At 27.0% G+C, this 20,347-nt stretch overlaps 1 protein-coding gene across 5 annotated transcripts in view; it reads right to left on the bottom strand.

The window, feature by feature from the left end:
* Positions 1–282: 282 nt before the first annotated feature.
* Positions 283–20,347, bottom strand: part of crm (cramped chromatin regulator) — a 50,497-nt gene continuing 30,432 nt past the window's right edge. For all 5 annotated transcript variants that reach the window (XM_087154862.1, XM_016075242.5, XM_087154863.1 and 2 more), the window contains 8 exons: positions 19,690–19,866; positions 17,913–18,227; positions 15,765–15,999; positions 13,596–13,885; positions 10,870–11,023; positions 10,420–10,586; positions 6,861–6,989; positions 283–2,909 (listed from right to left, as the gene is read on the bottom strand). In XM_087154862.1, the coding sequence (XP_087010988.1) occupies positions 2,793–2,909; positions 6,861–6,989; positions 10,420–10,586; positions 10,870–11,023; positions 13,596–13,885; positions 15,765–15,999; positions 17,913–18,227; positions 19,690–19,866 (1,584 nt within the window). In that variant the 3' untranslated portion in view covers positions 283–2,792. The remainder of the gene's footprint in view (positions 2,910–6,860; positions 6,990–10,419; positions 10,587–10,869; positions 11,024–13,595; positions 13,886–15,764; positions 16,000–17,912; positions 18,228–19,689; positions 19,867–20,347) is intronic.

Below are 20,347 nucleotides of genomic sequence, written 5' to 3'. Positions count from 1 at the left end.
CTTTGCTTCTAGGACTGACAAAACAAAATAGCTCATTCTTTAGAATGTGTTTTTATATAAATGGATTTATCTTTTTGAAATGCATTGCATTTATACAACATTCAAAACACTTTTTATAACTTCTACATATATCAGTTAAATTTATGAACATATTAACCATTAGCTATACTTGCTGATGGCACTTAATGCATATCAGAAGAAATTTACTCAGTCTAAGATTTACCCTTATTTGTGATTAGTAATGGTTTTAAAACTTCATGTTAAAAATAAAATACAATGGGATTTCTTAACAACTTTTTAATAACTTATATATTTTTTTTCTTACAGTAATAAGTAACAAATCGTTGGAAAAATTTTTTCAACATAAATTTTATACTGATATTAAAGATAAATAATATTTTGTATACTGACTTAAAATTTATAAGAATTAAATAATATTCATAATTACAGTTCACAAGGGTTTAAACCAATGATAAATAATATTTTGAATCCTGTATTTAAATTCAAGGAATAAAACTAATGAAAAAAAAAATGATACAAAAGAAATTTCAGAATATAATATTCATAAATACAGTTCACAAGGAATAAAACCAATGATAAACAATATTTTGTATCCTGTATTTAAATTCAAGAATTAAAATTAAAGAACACAAAATAAAAACGTTTCAGAAGAAATTTCAGAATATAACTTAGGATATATATAAAATATTTTAACATAATGTTAATAGTAAATTTTTTCTTTGACATTTTATACAAAACTATGTATATTATTGTTTTATAATTTCTATATACCAGAAAAATAAAATACATGCCTACTTTAACCCATAACTGGTATCAAAGTATTTTGACATCCCAATGTTAGATAATTTTTCAAATTGCTTTCATGAACTTTTATTATTGCAAACTGAATTTTTATTCTCGATAAAAAATATAGGTGAAAAAACCTGTTATCTTAACAACAGTAGGTATTGGGATGTTAACGAAAGATAAATAATATTTTGTATACTAACTTAAAATTTATAAGAATTAAATAATATTCATAAATACAGTTCACAAGGCTTAAAACCAATGATAAACAATATTTTGTATCTGTATATAAATTCAAGGAATAAAACTAATAAACAAAAATAAAAAATGTTGCAGAAGAAATTTCAGAATATAACATAACTTAGGATACATATAAAATATTTTAACATAATGTTAATAGTAAATTTTTTCTTTGACATTTTATACAAAACTATGTATATTGTTTTATAATTTGTATATACCAGAAAAATAAAATACATGCCTACTTTAACCCATAACTGGTATCAAAGTATTTTGACATCCCAATGTTTGATAATTTTTCAAATTGCCTTCATGAATTTTTATTATTGCAAAGTGAATTTTTATTCCCAGTAAAAAATGTAGGTGAAAAAACCTGTTATCTTAACAACAGTAGGTATTGGGATGTTAATATACGATGGTAACGAAAGATAAATAATATTTTGTATACTGACTTAAACTTTATAAAAATTTAATAATATTCATAATTACAGTTCACAAGGATTTAAACCAATGATAAATATTTTGTATTCCGTATTTTAATTCAAAGAATAAAACTAATGAACACAAAATAAAAATGTTTCAAAATCTAACATAACTTAGGATATGTGTAAAATATTTTAACATAATGTTAATAGTAAATTTTTTCTTTGACATTTTTTACAAAACTATGTATATTATTGTTTTATAATTTGTATATACCAGAAAAATAAAATACATGCCTACTTTAACTCATAACTGGTATCAAAGTATTTTGACATCCCAATGTTTGATAATTTTTCAAATTGCTCACGAACTTTTATTATTGCAAAATGAAATTTTATTCTCGATAAAAAATATTAGTGAAAAAACCTGTTATCTTAACAACAGTAGGTATTGGGATGTTAATATACGATGGTAACAAAAGAAAAATAATATTTTGTATAGTAACTTAAAAAATTTATAAGCATAAAATAATATTCATAAGTACAGTTCACAAGGCTTAAAAGCAATGATAAACAAAATTTAGTATCTGTATTTGAATTCTAGGAAAAAAACTAATAAAAAAAAATGTTTCAGAAGAAATTTCAGAATATAACATAACTTAGGATACGTATAAAATATTTTAACATAATGTTAATAGCAAATTTTTTCTCTGCTGACATTTTATACAAAATTATGTATATTTTATATACCAGAAAAATAAAATACATGCCTACTTTAACCCATAACTGGTATCAAAGTATTTTGACATCCCAATGTTTGATAATTTTTGAAATTGCCTTCATGAATTTTTATTATTGCAAAATGGATTTTTATTCCCGGTAAAAAATAAAGTTGAAAAAAACCTGTCATCTTAACAATAGTCGGTATTGAGATGTTAATATACGATGTCAGTCAATGATTAAACATATAACCTTTACAAGAAATCATACAGTTTAATCTGGCCAATAAAAATATATCCAGACATAAAAGATCATACAGTTTTATACATTTATTTTGGATTGCACGTCAATTGTACAGTACTTTGTAGTACAATAGTTTTTTTATTCAACACTGATACTAACTTCTCAATGTACAAATATGAATACAAGTATGAGTTGCATTGTTATTCTTTAGTATAAATGCTTGCACACTTAAATGAAGTCACATAAAAAAGTACTGTTTTAAAAAAATTAAAACCTTCATAGAATTATGAAAAAACTAGATCTTTCAATGGATGACTTTAGCAAATTTTACAACATGATAATGCACAGTTACAGATGTGTTCAAGTTTGTTTGCCATCATTACTTGATGAGTTATTTATCACATCAGCAAGATCTTCAAATTTTGCAATGAAATCAATGCTGCATTCATCAAGTAAACAACGGACTTGAGAATCAACCTGAAAAAGAAAAAAAAAGTTAAAATACTTTTTCAAAGAAAATTGGCAAAGGATGTTTTTTTAAAAAAAAAAAACATATAAAAATATAAATTATTATAAGTCTTCAAATATAATTAAATGTAAATCAATTAAGAAACTCATACCTACAGTTTTGTATAATTTTATTAACGTTTCATAAAATCTTCAAACATATTTTTCCTCATAAATAAATACATTATTAACAAACTTTATATATATATATCAGTTCAAAATATTTTGGGGATACTCGATTAGCATAGTAAGATGCAACACCCCATGCTATCTAAAATGAAAATAGATGCAATGATAGAATGTTTAACATAAGTTTCATTCATTTTTCACAATGTTAAAAAATAAATTTGCAAGACACCTTAACTCAGTGGCATGCAAACTTCTTGTACCAGGGAGACCTTTAACATAATTTTTTATTCTACGGAACCCCATTCCAGCAATGATTATTTGTTAAATTTATAAAAGTAAATATTAATTATAAACACTAATATCTGGAGTCATCATCTTCAATGATCTTAGACTTTGCAAACTTTATTTTTTAAATTTATTAAATTAGTGACAAATTATAAATTTTTGTATTTAAGTCATATGATCTTCATTCGCCAAATCATGTGATCTTCATCATTTATAATTATTGATCATTTTGACTTAAGTGTTTTGAAAACATTATTTTTTTATATGAAATATTAATAAAAATTTTAGTTTTCTGAGCCATTTTATCTTCAATGATAGTGAACTAATTTGTTTAGCAAGCAATTTTTTTTCAGGTGGATAAAACTACAAAAAAAAAAAAAAAAAAAAAAAGATACAAAAACACGACTATCTATATGAAGCACAAAAAACTTTGAATTAAGCTTGGAGTAAGAAATATCTTTATTCATTTACAAAACTTATCTTAAATATTGAAATATTAAAGAAGATACTTAGAAGTACTTAAAATTTAATGAAATGGAATGCTTCCACTTTTCACATTTTAATCTGTATGTTTCACCACAAAAATTTGCATTAAAAATTACAATTTAATAATCAGTTTAATGCAATAAGATAGACAATATATTTAAAAATAATCCACATCTAAACATCAGCCACACGTCAAACAGCAAAAATTTAAAAAACTAATTTCTTTCTGGAAGCAATAAACATAATTCAGTATTTTCCACAGTGCTTTTTTTCAGAACTTCATCAAGAAGTCCTAAGGAAAAGAAATGTTCAGTTTCTTTACTGCTTTTTTTTTTCTGCTTGTACATTTGTTTTGCTTTCCATTATGTTTTTTACTTTTTCTGTGTACCAAAAATACAAAATAAAATTAGAATTTGTTAAAACTTAGTTTAAGATTTTCAAAAATCAAATAAACTCATGGATCCCCAGCAAGATCTCTGCAGAATACAGTTTGGGAATTCCTGTCTTAATTGACAGATTCATAACAAACGCTTTACTTGATTCGAAAAAAAAAGAAGTATTAAATACAATAATTTGTGATCATTTTTGGTAGAAACAATCATACAATATTTGAACAAAAATTGTATCACTAACAGTAAAATTGAAGGAAAATAATGTGTGACAACTAAAAAATATGACTTTTACATGAATTTAAGGTTTAACAAAGAAAAAATTATGTTCATAACTCCTAAATGAAAAGAAATGATAGAGCAAAAACAAAATTTTCACAAATAATAAATGTACTTAAAACTAATGAAAGTATATAAGACATGCAGATTATAACAGGCAGTGCAATATCTCAGCTTATTACCAATACATTTATGATGAATGAATATATTTTTGCCTAATTTGACTAGAATTTTAAGAGGTCTATTTACACTCCCTTAGTTTTAACTTTTTCTATATATAATCTCTCTCTCTTTTTTTTATGTTTATTTTAAAGTGACTTCTGTGGGAATGAAAGACAAAAAATTAAATTTATCTTAAATAGCTTTAGTTGCATGGCTGGTAAATTCACTTCTTATAAATGGTGTTAAATAACATTCAATCTTTGGAACAGAAAAGGGCCTTTTAATGAATGGGTTGAAGTAATGTGAGGTCATATTAAAGAACATAAATTGTCAATTGCTTAGATATATTACACATAAAATATAGAGTAAAAACAACAAAGACAAGACGTAATTAATCTCAAACACAAATCTAAACTACTAATAGTAAAAACAAGCTTTTATAAACTAAGAAACCAATTGATCCTCCTTTAATATTTTTTTGATTATAGGAAATTAATTTTATTAAACGTCACTTTAATATTGTACAAGAGAAAAGAAAATTATGATTTTATGCAAACAAAATGGGATACTATCAGAATTACTAAGATAGATTTTCTAATTACAGTAGAGTCTAGGTAGTTCAAGTTTCCCACTAAGAATACAATCATTTAGCCTCTTAAGAATGATCAAGATGTGAAAGAACAATTACATCCACCTTGTACAGCAGAGCCGGATTATACCTTTCGTAGGCCCTAGGCACAGCCGTTTTTGGGCCCTTCCCTCCTTCCCCCACTCCTCCCCTCTTTTCAAAATATATGCTAAAATTTTCTTGCATATTTTTTTTACATTTTTATTAATATGGATTCTAATTTTCAAATTTGTTTATCGAACTTTATCTGCAATACCGACATACTGCCGATATTGCAGTTGATATCGATATTACCATTATGATTAGTTCGATCGATAACTATGTAAACACTTCACGTCAACAATACAACAACAAATCAGCAAAGAAAACAGTGAAATTGATAGTGAGATTAATTACAAGAAATATTTATACTACAAATAGCTTCATAGTTTTCATGATACTACTATGATAACTAAGTGAAGGAAATTAACATTGTCAAAAGTAAATCTTTTGAAATTATGAATTCAAAATTATTATTGAAATTATGAATGCAAATGCAGAAGGAGAAAGATCTTTCACCAGATTAAAATTGATAAAAAAATTATTTGCGTTCAACAATGAATCAAGATCGTTTGGCATCGCTCGCACTTATGTCTATTGAATACGACATTTTGCGTAGTTTGGAATTCGACAGCATAATACAAGATTTCGTTGAATCCAAAAATAGCAAAAAAGTAATAAGATTCTGTAAAATAATTTATTACCGAAAAATATTATATTTTTATTTGTATCTTCATAATTTTGTGCAAAATACACTTGTTGTTTTTAAAGCTAAATTATTTTTGTCAAAAAATTTTTTTCTTCCAAGTTTTTCGTAGGCCCCTGAATTTCGTAGGCCCTAGGCACGTGCCTATAGGTTAATCCGGCCCTGTTGTACAGTCATCTTAACTGAAGATAACACAGGTTTGTATCCGAAAGAGAAGGAACTAAATAGTGATGGGATATGTGTAATGTAACATTGCATATTCATACAGTCTTCTCTACTACTGAGAGGAGATAAGGGAACCACAGTAAAAGGTTTGAAAAATTTACTGTAAATGACAATGATCTACAAATCCCAGTCACCATGACACCTAAAACATTGTAATTGATGCCTAGTATTTAAGTAAAACTTAACATACCCGTTTCTAAAAATTGGTCCTGGCAAATTTTAGAAATTTTTTATAGACCACAGGAAAGGGCATTTGGTATTGAGTGGCTGGGTCATCAAGTACTTTTCATTTAAATATACTACACTGAAATTTAAAATCTACTTTATTTGCTTTCACTAATTTATTAAATTTTGACAATTCAATAATTCGAGTTTTCAATAGTTTCAGGTTGGTCTTGTTGTGTCCATCTCATCATCAACTCAACTGCATTGGTGATAAATAACAGTAGTTTTTTTTATGTTAAGTTTAATCTAAAACAGTAAGTCCCTCCATATTTTTTAAAATGCCTTGTCTTGATATAAGTATGAAATTAAGTTTCATGTAAAAAAAAAAGACATTAAAGACAAAATAAAACTATATAAAATGGCATTACCACAGGAGCTAATCTGGCAATTTGATCAAAATTAGAATTTTCTGTAAAACTAGAAGATGTGGAAGTTGACATAACTTTAATTGGAGATTCTATTGAGTTTAAGAAAGTATTCAGAGACATATCTGGACCCTGAAAATAGAGAATAATAACATTCTTTATTACAAAAGTACATAAAATAGTAAATACCTTGGTAAATTAAAAAAAAAATTACTGCACTGCTGAATTTTGGTACAGTAAGTATTCAAATAGCACTTTCTGAATTTTCAATGAAAACAAGTTTTATAAATGTGACACAAAAATTTTGATTTAGAAATTAGTTACAAGAAAAATACAAAAAGCAAAAATAGAATCAAAGATCAAAAGTTTTTGATTTGTGACGTGTCATTAGAGACAGACACATCTGACAAAAAAGTAATAATTATTCAAAAAATAAATAATTTTGTGCCAAATTTCATAATTAAATTAGATTATAATTAAAATAATTGAATCAATTCATTTGAAAACTTTTTAACTACTATTTTATGTCATCAGTACATCTAAAGAAGATCCCTCAAATCTGGAAATATAGTAAAATAATTTTTGAAAATCTGATTATTAAATCAAAAAGCTTTTCATTTTTTTTTTTTGATTGTACATTTTAATATCATGAGATATACTGAATAGATTAAATGAGTACAAAGAGTTCCCACTCAATTTTAGAAAAAAAAAAATTCAGTGACTTTTCCAGGTAAATTTCATTGAAAATCTAAACCATATTTTATGTATATCATGAAATTTTAGTCAGAAAACTTACATCTTTTTATTCGTAATGCTAATTTTTAGATTTTGTGAGCAAAAAAAAAAAAAAAAAATCATTGAACGAGGATGGGGACATGTCAGTTTGACTGAAATATGAAATTTTTACAACAAGTAATTGTAATAGATGTTAGAACAATTTAACTCAAATCTCAATAGCTGATTACTGATACAGACAATTCTAAGGCCAGTTATTTTCCAGGCACCATGATATAAGAATTTTCGTGGTAAAATAAGAATAAAATATAAGAATTTTTGAGATTTTGAAAAAAATAGCAACTTTCCCTGATTTTTGGAGTTTAATAAAAATTTACTGCACTTCCTGACCCATGAGAGCCCTGATTCAAAATACAAGAATAATTGAAAAACTCGACGTTTATAAGTATCTTACTTTGTTTTTTACTTACTTAAATTGCAAATTTAGAGAGTCAAATCAACATGTTTCACAGAATTTTTAAACATTAAAAAAAAAAAAAAAAAGAAAATAAATCAGAAATTACAAAATTTTTAAATGTTAAAATGTAATTTTCCGTGGTGTAACATAAAAATTTACACTTTGTAGCACCGCCATTAGTTTTCTCAAGTATTCTCAAAAATTCCAAATTGCATTATGATCTCGCGAATTAGCTGGTGATGGTGGAACTGTAATTTTCCAGCCTGATCTTGAAGCTAAATCTTGTCGGAAAATAAAATTATTTTAAAACAAGTCTTTTCATGATAAAATTAGGTAGTTCTTGAGAATATCTTGGTAAATATCTGAATTTATTTCTTGTTTGTACACTGTTTCAGGCCCGTTTGCACTCCTGGAACTTCATATCACTACACTAACTGCAAATTTTACTGAACATTTTAGGCACTTTTTATTAAATGCTTCTAGTTTCCTTCTTCAAACTCGAACCACTTGTTTGCCATAAGACTAAACTAAATTCAGTGGTGCAATAGCTCATAGAGGGCCAAGGGTTAATATGCCCATCTTAGTTTTCTTGACCTTGAGCTCAGGGATGCAAGAGCAGATGTTTCAGCTGGGTGGTCAGCTAAATGCGGAACCCCCAGTGTTTAGTTCCCAAGCATGTTTGGTTCTCATTTCATTGACTAAGTCAACCTAGCCCAGTTCGAGGATAGAACCCAGGACCTGTGGCTTGAGAGCACAGAGCGCTATCACTCTGCCACCAGGCATCGGTTGCCACAGGATGCACAGAACATATTTTCACAATATATTTTTTCCCAATCCCCCAAGCCTCATAGCACTCTTGATTTGAACCAACTCTGATTTGCAAGCTTTTGTTTTATAGTCATAAATGGTTATGTTTTTGGATGATCACAAGATTGAAACTTCAATTTCAGAAGACACCTTAATGTTGTCGATTTAGAAATATAATTCCTTTATTTTTTCATTGCTGATGCAAATATTGTACACTTCTGAATTGATTGTTTTCAGCTATAGCTTTCAGTTTTCTGTCATTTCTAGCTGAGGTTTTCAGCCACCACTGCAACGATTATTTTTAAACTTTCCATGTTTCCAATATTGTTAGTTGATTATAGCAAACACCTGATTGATGAATTGATTTGAGTTATCAATATATTGTTCATTTTCACCTTGTCGGTGTAAGTCATCATATTCATAGTTTTATTGATTCTGGAATATCATGTAAATGTCCAATTTCAAAATAAACTCCAAACATGAAATACAGAAAATAAGTCTTTCTATATAATAAATGTCAGCAATAAATGAAAAGTTTTTATAAGCTATTGATAAAATTATTTAAAACAAATATTATCGTAACATATTCTGATAATCCAGACTAACTAAATTTAGTATTCTAATGTCTAGAGATAATCTTTTTTTTGTTGAGAAAAATGAGCAAATTTTAAGCTAGTGTCGTAGTTTGATTGAAAGTAAATTCAATATATATATATATATATATATATATATATATAAGCTTTAACTAATATTTTCATGTTATTTTTTGATCTAAATTCTCCTTCTTAATTTATCATTCAAAATTGAACGCTTTCTCACACATAATTATTCACACCCTGTCTTATTATATTTTTTTATTCAAGTATGCAACAATTAACATTTTAAGTCTTTCTCTTTACTAACTATGAGAACCATATTATTCCCTTCACTTACTTAATGAATGTGAATCCATATTATTCCCTCCACTTAATTAATGCCCTGTTTGCATGTGAATTAAAAGTTCATTGGGACTTGTTTGCAAGATTTTCCCTAATCTTTATTAAGGAGCACTTCGATTTTGTGTCACTTGGATGCTAGTTAATTTCATGATTATGCTTTAATAAATATAATTTCCGAACGCCCTAGTGCCTCTGACTTGCTTCATCACACCTTTCGTCAATGATCTTATTTATATATACATTGTTTGCATAAATGCATTATGTAATACTTAAAAACTATGTGTTTTATTTCCACTGAATAAAACAAAAAATATTATAGTACTTAAAATTAGAGTTGTATTATCAGCAGAAATTCAGAAAAGACTTCAAATAAAAATTATGCAGATGAAATAATAATGAGAATTTTGATTTCAAAGTAGATAGAGAAACAAAGGTTTTAAAATTTCAGTTGGACAGATAGACTTTGAATTTATCATTGAAGACAAAATTTTTTAAAGAAAAAGTTATGAAGTAGCAATAAACCAAATTCGAAAGAAAAAAACTAATACATCTAATAACAAATCCAAGATACAAAAAATTTGACATTATTTCTAGTGGTTCTGAGCTCATAGGAAACATTACTTACCTCGCCATTCAACCACTGCCTATCTGGTGAATCCATGATAAATGGTTGATGTGTGGGACTTCCAGGAGGAGTTGATAGTGGTTTTGAAGAAAGTGAGTCTTCATTAAATGTTGATGATGAGCCAAGTGAAGAATCAAACAAAGGTCTTTTTGTAGAAAATCCCAATTCTATAAAAAGAAACACAATAAAAATTAATATTTAAAATAATAAAGACAAAAAAATTTAAAAAATCAACATTGAATACTATATAAATAAGTGAACGTTCATTATAAGACTGTTTGTAGAAACAAAATAATTGTGTATCTTATTTATCTGCATACTTTAATTTATAAAACACTGAAGTAACAATAATTTTCTAAAAACTTATTTAATTTTAAATAATTATTTAATAACAAATTGTATACATTTGAGCCAACAATATAAAATTGCAATGAATTGAAGAAAACATACCTTCCAAAAATGTAGTATCTGGTATTGCACTTATAGTTGATAAAGAATCTGATTGTTCAGAAGAATGATACTCATTAACAGGTGACATGGTTATAAAATTTTCATCAGGAGCTGAATTATGATGAGAGTCGACTAACAAATCAAAATTTAGTACCTATAACAATAAATGAAGTATGTAACTAATTCATTCATTAATTGCAAATACACAATAATTAGTCTTTAATATTAAAAAAAAGATCATCATCATGGTTTTGCCCATAGCAATTTAATATAACTGAGTTTTTGTAAGCAATCTGCGTTGAAGCTTGCAAATATGACACCTATAAATGTTTAGGGCCATTCCATGAAAAGTGAGAACAAAATATAAAAGAAAAAAAAGCTGTTTTTTCCCCTAATACCAAAACTTATAACAGTTAAAATTTTCAATTAATTGAAATTCAAGTAGTTTTATGAGATTCATTTCGTTTGAGTGGCAAGAGTAAATGAGAAATTGACATTTTGACAGACTGAAGTTGAAACAATTTTTGTGGGTACAACTTTGAGTCATAAAACTTAATTGTATCCAGTTAATTAATTACATTTACTTCACTTATCTTTTAGCAACATTTAAATAATTTTATTTTTAACAAGTAAATAATTTAAATTGAATAAACAGCTACCACACAAGTAACAGAAAAGATTAATGCAATCAATAACAGTTGGAACTAAAAGAATTATTATTTTCAAATTTCATTTCTAAACATTAGTTTATTATTTTTGACTGAATACATTCATTGAAATTATGCAGCTTTTTAAAAAATATTTTATTAAGAATAGATTTTTGTTATTCAATAAAGATGCAAAAATATGACTACTCAATAAATTTTATGTAAATTACAATAGGCATAGTAGAAACAGGGAGAAAATATAACAATGGCAAAAAATGAGGGCATAAAAATAAATCCTAAAAATTATATTTTTTAAAACATACATAATTTACATAAATATTATAGCCAAATATTGCAACATGATATTTCCCTACACTAAAATACTATTAGATTAAGTTTTTATAAATGTTTAATTAGAAAATTTAATAAAAAAGAAGTAATTGTAAAGTGATCTACTGTCATTGAAATCTAAATAAATGTTCAATACTCTATTTACAAAGCAATAGATAGATAAAAATACTATGCTATCTCACACAGAAAGATGAAGTATTCCAAAATATAAAGCACTTTGTGCAACAAAAAATGTTGATACAAAATGGACTCATTATTCAATTGGAAAAAAAAAAAAGAGTTTCAGGAATCAGCATATACAGTTGTGAAAAATACTAAAGAATTTTAGCTGTTGAACAAATTGAAAATGAAAAAGCAAGTATAGGGAGACAATGTTAAATGTCTCCATAATAAAACAATACATTATATGGATGAGGAGATAGAACACTAATTTTTAATTCAATGCCATTAATTAATGTCATTAATTATTAATATTAAAAAAGTTACACTAAACATTTGAATCATTTCCTAGAGATAATATTTGCCATGCTTGATTTAAAAGTTCATTAAAAGTAAAATGCATCCTAAATCCAGATATAATTAAAATACCAATGAAGCAAATGGTACATGTGGAACATAAAAAATGATCCATTTTTCAATGCTAAGTCACAGAGCTAGTAAAGGGAAAAACAATTTTAAAATTATAATTGTCAACAAACATGATAAAATCAGATTTAAAGAAAAATAGAAATATAACTTTTGGGGGCTATAATTTCAGATTTTCTTCTTATATTACACAAAAACAAAGATTGCAATTTGTAATCTTCATTCAATAAATAACCATAAAAAATTCTTTTTAGTTAATAGGTTTAAATACATTGAAATTCTAAAGTAACGAAGGTCTGCAATAGGCAAAAAGTAAGCTTTAAGTGGTTTTCATACGAATTGTGGTTTTCATGTGATGTGTGGGACATTACACAATTTTCTCATGTATCCCACGCTTGACAAACTAATGACAAATTTAAAAATTTAATTCCAACTAATATTATTTATAACAATGCTAAAAATACAAAAAAAAACATTCATGTAAGTTAACATTTTATATAAAAAAATTATGATTAAATTATTTAATTAAATTAGCTGATTTTATCCATTTATTAAAAAAAAAATACATTTATACAATTACACATATTTTAATAGTTAAAAATAACATATTTTGAAAATTTAAAAAAAAAGTTAACATATACATTAAGAATTAAAATAAATTGTGTGGAAAAAAAATAAAAATTTCTATTTTTTAAAAATAACAGTTACATGAAAATGTAATTAATCAAGAAAGTATGCTAGAAAATGCCTATGTATGACTGCAGAATCAATCTTTACCACAGAGTATTTGACAGGATTTTAGAATTTGTCAATATGATACAGATTATTTGCTGTTAAAGTAACATTCAAGAATATATCTTGGTTCAATTTTTTATATGCTTTAAGCAACTATTTGAAAATATCTTTGATTTAAATAGTTTTCAGATAATTATTTTTTTTTAAAAATCAATTATATTTTTTTGATCTTTACTTTTATGCATATTTAGGTCACAATTGAAAATAAAGATGTTACAGAAGAATTAAAAAAAATCTGAAGATGTTACAGAAAAATTTTGATTTCAAGAAATTACAGCTATCAAGAATTTCAAATTTTAATACAGAATCACATTTTCAAAATGAACAGAATTAAAAATAAAATCTCACATCCAGACTTGTAGGAGATGGCAACCCTCCAGAAGTAAATGAGTTATTTTCTAATGATAATACATCAGCCATACTATCCACCGTATTTGCAGAAGAAACAACAGGATGCACAGAGTTTAGACATTGGTTTGCATTGCGATCACTTAGAATTTGCAATGAATTTCTGGAGGTAGAATTTAAAATCACATGCTGTGATACTGCATTTTGTTGTATCACTAAATTTTGAACTGAATCAGATTGCACTTGGCTGATGACAGGAACTTGAATGGGTTGGATATCCAAAGATGGCCCTAAAAATAAAAGGAAGCAAAATAATGATAAGATAATAAGAAGCTGTGAATTATTATTAATGACAATTTTGTAATTAATCTTACTAAGATGATAGACAGGCTTAGAGAGTCATTAACACTAGAACAACCGGAACAGACATTTCGATCACAAAACTTTGAGAGGTGCTAAGCCCTAAAATAATTATACCAGCACATTTAACTTTCACGAGTTTCCTAACTTTTTGAGATCTTCAAAAGTATTAAAGCAAAATGCTATTAGAATATATAATACGCGCATAAAATGCCAATTTATCTAGAATGTCCATTGTCGTCAAAGTGACTGCTGTAGAGATTTGAGTAGACTTGGATCTAGCACACTGTTTCTCCTCCATTGTTTATCTTTATTTTATTTAAGCACGCACATGATTAGATCGACATTGGACAAGTATTTGTAAATAAGGAAAACTTTTGCTTGCTGCTGCTTTCCAACCCCCTTATAATTGTTTACACAATTGTTAATTGTTTCTCTTTAGGTTTTTGACTAAAAAATGACTAACTTGCAGAGCCATCTGATAAAAGGTGAATTTTTGTGAAAAATTCTAATTTGTAGTTTAGAGCCTAGAAGACTAATAAAATTCAATAATTAGCTCTTGCTATTAAAAACTATGTTCGTTAAAAATTTAAGACTATGGAATTTGGATTAAATTTCCGACTGACTGTGGAACTTAAAACCAAATATTTTTTGAATAACTAGGAAAAGATAATGACGGAAGTAGTTGGTGAACATGCCCTTAAATTCCTTTGCAGGAAAGAAATGCCTCAACAAACACCCTTTCACATCCTAAAAACATGTTCATACTTTATGGACAAAAGGATAATGATAAATAAAAAATTATACGAGAGAAGGATTTAATAGTTGTTCCCATGCAGTTAAATCATAGAGAAATCCCTTAAATTAGCAAAGCTCTAACTATCTTGAACTTTTTTTAAAAACATTCTAGTTCAGGATCAAAAAACTTTCAATTAACGTAAACTTAAAAAAAATTTCTACATCTTGAGTACTATACATAACTATGGTAGTTTTATCGTAGTTCATGATCCTAAAAATCTCCCTGAAAGAGTAAAATTTTCAAAGTCTAAGTTGTCGCCTATTTGATGGAACTGTTTCATCAAATAAGCAGATTGATAGGGATTTCTAGAATATGGCCAATTTTTCTAAACTTTCCCATTTTTTTTTTAAAGCATGTAACTCTTAACAAGTTTCTCAAAAGTCCTATATTTTGAGCTTGGTAGAATTGAGATTATTATATTTTTTCTCAAAGAAACTACCATCTCCCTCCTGACTTTACTGAAACTATAAGTAATAAACAATGTCAACGTTCTTTGCGCCTAAACAAAAATGTTCACCATTCCTTAAACCTAGTGGAAAATGCTAAGATATTTAAAATAATGTGCTAATATCGATATTGGTAAGGAGCTGTTTTATACTATTTTTCCTCAAATAAAGGTAATTTTTTATATATTAAAAATAATACCATTAAAAATACTGCAAAATACTAAAAATTACCTTTTTAAACTTTCTTTCTTTCTTTTTAATGATATATGAATTAAAGATCAAGTATTTATGCTCCTATTTGAACCATTGCAGACAAAATGACAGCAATGGTCATACTAAATAGGTAAAAATGTCAGTCGTTCTAGTGTTGAAGAACATTATCAAAAAATAACGTTTATTTTTTGCCTAAGTTAGAGAGGATATCAATTACCTAAGTTAGAGAGGATAATTGGGTAAAAGGGCTTTTGAAAAACAGGGTCAAAAATAATTAAACGAATAGAAATACCAAAACAAATTAACAAAACATATGCTTTAATTAAAAATCCATAAAAAGTGGATACTTACCAGAAGGGATGAGTTTCATGATTTTCTTAGCAGGTGGCACATTCAATTTTTCTGATTGTGTACAGTTAGTAGATATGACAGGAGATAATGAAGAAACAGAAGGCACAAGGTGAACTAAAGTCATAGGTCTGGATCCAGACAACACCCCCATTCCTTCTCGAGGCAGCAAAGGTCTCTGGACAACAAGCGGCTTTCTACGCACTCTACATCCTCTTCGAGTGCTTGGGAGTAGCTTCTACAATTATGAATAGTATTCTCTTTAAAACTATAATAAATTGCTTACATAACAAGGAAACTAACATAACAGCAAAAATAAATAAATTTAAAAAAAAAAAAATGAAAATATAAATCGAAATTGGTCATTGATCTGCCAGCGGTTGATAAGTTGTTGCAAACTATTCTATAACATTTAATGTTATAAGTAGTTTTCATTTTAAATTAAAGATTCTACAGATAAAAACTAAACTGTTTGGAAATGAAATAAATGTTGAAACTTTACAATACTTAAAAAGTTACTCAAACTAGTCAAAATTTTAAAGTAGTTACTTTAAAAATAGTAAATTATATACTTTTAATGCAACTATCTGATTAGACAGTTTCTATTAAGAATTAAAAAGTTAATTAAGTGCAACGTATACAGACATTTGAATTTATCAACAAGCAGATTTGAATAGTTGAAAATTGGTAGCACAAATACTGTGAAAAAAGTTTCTTTTTTCAGATTCAGTTTCTACACTAGCATTAAAAAAGCTAAATGTTACTATGCAAATATCCGTATTTTTTCTAAGTCTTAGATTGTTAGGATCATCAAGGTCTATCAAAAATAAGCTATCTAATGATTTTGCCTCTTCAAGTATACTACTTATAGCATTATTTTTCACCAGCTGCTTAACAAGAATGAAGATATTTTCATGTAAGAAAGGTACCATTGGTTCAAATGACTGAAATCTTTTAAGGAATGGTAGAAGAATATTAGCAATAAAAGAGAAGAAATAATTTTAAGACAAAAGTTCTTCACTTTCAGGTTTAAGAAATTTTAAATTGACATTCGGTCCACTCATGCTAATTTGCAAAAGTAACTGCGAGTTTAACTCAGATACAACTTTCTTAAAATTTTGAAAAGTTGTTACGCAGCAGTATGCCTTAAAAATACTTAGTAAAAATATCTTGTAGTAGTTGAATCACACCAATACCTCACTACAAGATCCATTTAACATTTTTGTGAAATATAATTTAAGACATCAAAACATACTACACATTTTTTATTAATTAATGAAAAATGTAGCAAACCCTAGAAAATAAGGCCCCAATGGTACACTTTTTCGCAATATCACTATCTGTTAACATCTGTGAAAATATTTCTGCTACATTATTAAAGGAAGCTGCTATGTCATTAAAGGACCATAAAAAATTAAGCTTTAAAGGGCTGTTCTTGGGTTAAAAAGTTCGAAATGTGTTTACTTTTGGACATTAAATGAGATATTGATATATTATTTTCACCTGCATTATTTATGGATACAAAATTCTACATAGATGTTTCTTTTAAGCAGCATGCCTTTGATTGTGTAGAAGTGTTGATTGTGTTCAACTTTTAAATTGACTTTCTTCATTAAAATGCATTAATCTTACAATGTACCCACATGAACAGAACACAAGTGATAACGAAAAACAAGCATGCACAAGGATGAATGCTGGAAAAGCAAAGAAAAAAAATTAATAATAATAATCGAGTGGAGTCGAGAGAACCGCAATACCCGCATTGTGTGAATTAAATAGATGTCACACCTAGGAGGAAAATCAGTGATACACTATTGACAGTCGAAACTGTTTACAAATCAACATTCATTAAAGCTAAAAACATCTCTCGAGTGGAATTCTTTGTTCTCAAGGTAACAGCACACCTGACAGCAACTACAGGGGGAAAAGTTTGCTTGACATCTATTTTTTGGGTGGTATTGGGTATTACCAGAAATTCTAAAAATTGTGAGAAAAGTGCATTTCTGCTTTTTCAAAGAATTTTTTCATCCCTGTCTACAATTTAATTACTAATTTCAAACCAAAACAATATTGAGAAAGATAATAGATATGTAGCATTAACAAAAATGGTTAGATGCTTGTAAATTGAGCGAAAAAAAAAATAAAAATTACCCCTATTTCTTCTTTTAGAGAGTTTTGATCAGCAGGTTTTATATTTCGAGGAGCAGTACCAACAGGTCGTATAAACACATGCTTGTCTAGTCCAGCATTGGCTCCAATGGGTGAATTGATGGAACTCTTTAAAGATACAGTATCTTTGCAAGGAGTAATTTCTTTCTTTACAATTATTGGCTCTGAATTTACAGATATTGAAGAAGATGGAGATTTGTGAAGCTGATCTTGAGCAAAATCTTTTACTTTTTCATTTATGAGTGGTAATTTTACTTTAGAAGACTTGGAGCTGCGGCCATGCTGTTTGTTTAGTATCTGTAATAAGATAGAAGTTTAAAAATTAAACCTATACAGATAAATTACAAAAAAACCTTGATGAGAAAAATATACTTAGTATAATGATACTAAACCATAAATTAGAAAACTGGATTTTTTTTATAGCTTTGATTTAAATTTTTTTGAAAGTCATGTTTATTTTCTATGAATGTATTTGTTTTTCAATGAGTATTTTTTTTAATCTGAATATAATTTGATTTTAAAGGAGAGTGAGATATTGAACAGTTCAAAATGTGAATAAAAGTTATGTCATCAGATAAGATTAGTATCGTATAAACTTGAAAGATGTTAAGACAAAGAAACGAATCATACAAAAAGAAAAAAAAATTTGTAAATTTTATTTTCAAAATAATTTTGAAAACACAGATTATTTTAAGATATTATTAATTCTTAACCTTCTATTATGTTCTTGCTCAGGAATATCTGGCATGCATTAACACTTAAAAAAATTTCCCCTTTTGGAAGCTTATTAAAATTTCCCAATTATAAATGTGAAACATTTGTTACAGTTTACAAATATCAAAAATTGAGTGATGAAAATGTTATGCTTGCCTCAACATATTAGTTTAGCTATTAACGTTGAGAGATTTTAATGAAATATATTTTCAACATAATGCATATTACAATAGATTTAAAGGTGAGTGAATAGTTTTAAGAGAAAAAAATTCAGATCAAGGATGCATCAAGATTTTTTAACACAATACACTGATTTTTCTCATAACACAATTTCATAGCATATAAATTTGATTAATAATCTGAAACATAGACGTTGGTTTAAAGCAATGGCTTAACAGTGGTCATTACTCCATAAAAGGATGACTAAGATATATTTCCACATTTTCCATTGATATTTATGTTAGATTAAAAAATAATTTTTTATCTGGATTTAAAGTTAATTGCAGCATTAAAATTCTCTTTGAACTTTATTTTTACTCCAATCACAATACTTTTTAAAGCAGATTGTTTTTCTTTTACTTAAAATTTAAAAGCCAACTGGCGTTTTGATTTAATTTCAGATATGTGTAAAGTTTCTACATTTAATTATTTACAATGAGAAATGGTACCATAGCTTAAATGTGAAAAGAAAAAAAATTACGTTAAAACATAGTAACTAAAACAGTTAACAAATTAGACTATTTGTTCCATTAATTGAGATTGATTGTCTAGGCAATCAAATGATAAAATCTTTTAATGATAAAATCTCGACTTCGCATGCAGGTCGTTGGGCTACCTAAGCGGGGGTGCCATCCCCTCTGCAGAGGATCAAAATTGTGATGGCATGTCTTCGGATCATCCTCAGGGATGTTTCCCACACCGTCGCCAATAGCCCATTGTGCAGCTCTAGTGCGACGTAAATGAACTACAACAACAACAACTTTATGCAAAAAAAGATAATCTTGTAGAATATCAAAATTTCAAATCTTAGAGTATTAATTAATACCTGTTTGCTTTTAGAATCGGTGAAGTACACTTGTGCCATTTCACACAATTTATTAAGCATGATGTTCATTTCTGAAGCAGTGCGTTGTGATGTATCTGTATCTTTCTCATATTGACTGAATATTGCTTCTGGAGGTTCAAACTCATATTCAAGGACAATTTTTGCTGGTTTTCCAAGCTAAAAATAAACAGAATCAATCAATGAGATTAAACAGATTTAATTTGAATAAAGATATAAAATTTATCTAAATTAATATTATTTCTTTAATATAGTTAAGAACTAAGCAGTAATAATATAAATTCAAAGCAACAAAGAAGTAGTACTTTTTATCTTATCAAATCTATGAAAATATTATAGCTCTATGTAAGATGTCAGAATGAAGCCATATTTTAGTAACATAATAGCCAAATGAAATTATAACTCAGCTTTATAATGCTTTGGGAGAAAAGCATTATGGGAAAGCATGTTTAAGGTGAACAGTTTAGCTAAAGTAAAGAAAAAACTAAATTTTTTGAGAAACTAAACCTTTTGCTTACAGGGATTAGCAAAAATGGTACATTCTGTTCCATCAGTTGTATAGGCCATAAACAAAAGATTAAATGGCAAAAAATCAGTTAAAAATTACAAAAATACTTTTTAATTTAAGGACTTTAACTTT

The sequence above is a fragment of the Parasteatoda tepidariorum genome, chromosome 11 (genome assembly GCF_982258835.1).
Source record: "Parasteatoda tepidariorum strain Cologne lab strain chromosome 11, Ptep-v5.0, whole genome shotgun sequence".
NCBI lineage: Eukaryota > Metazoa > Arthropoda > Arachnida > Araneae > Theridiidae > Parasteatoda > Parasteatoda tepidariorum.
Note: the sequence above shows the minus strand (reverse complement) of the source record. Positions and strands in the feature narration are given on the sequence as shown.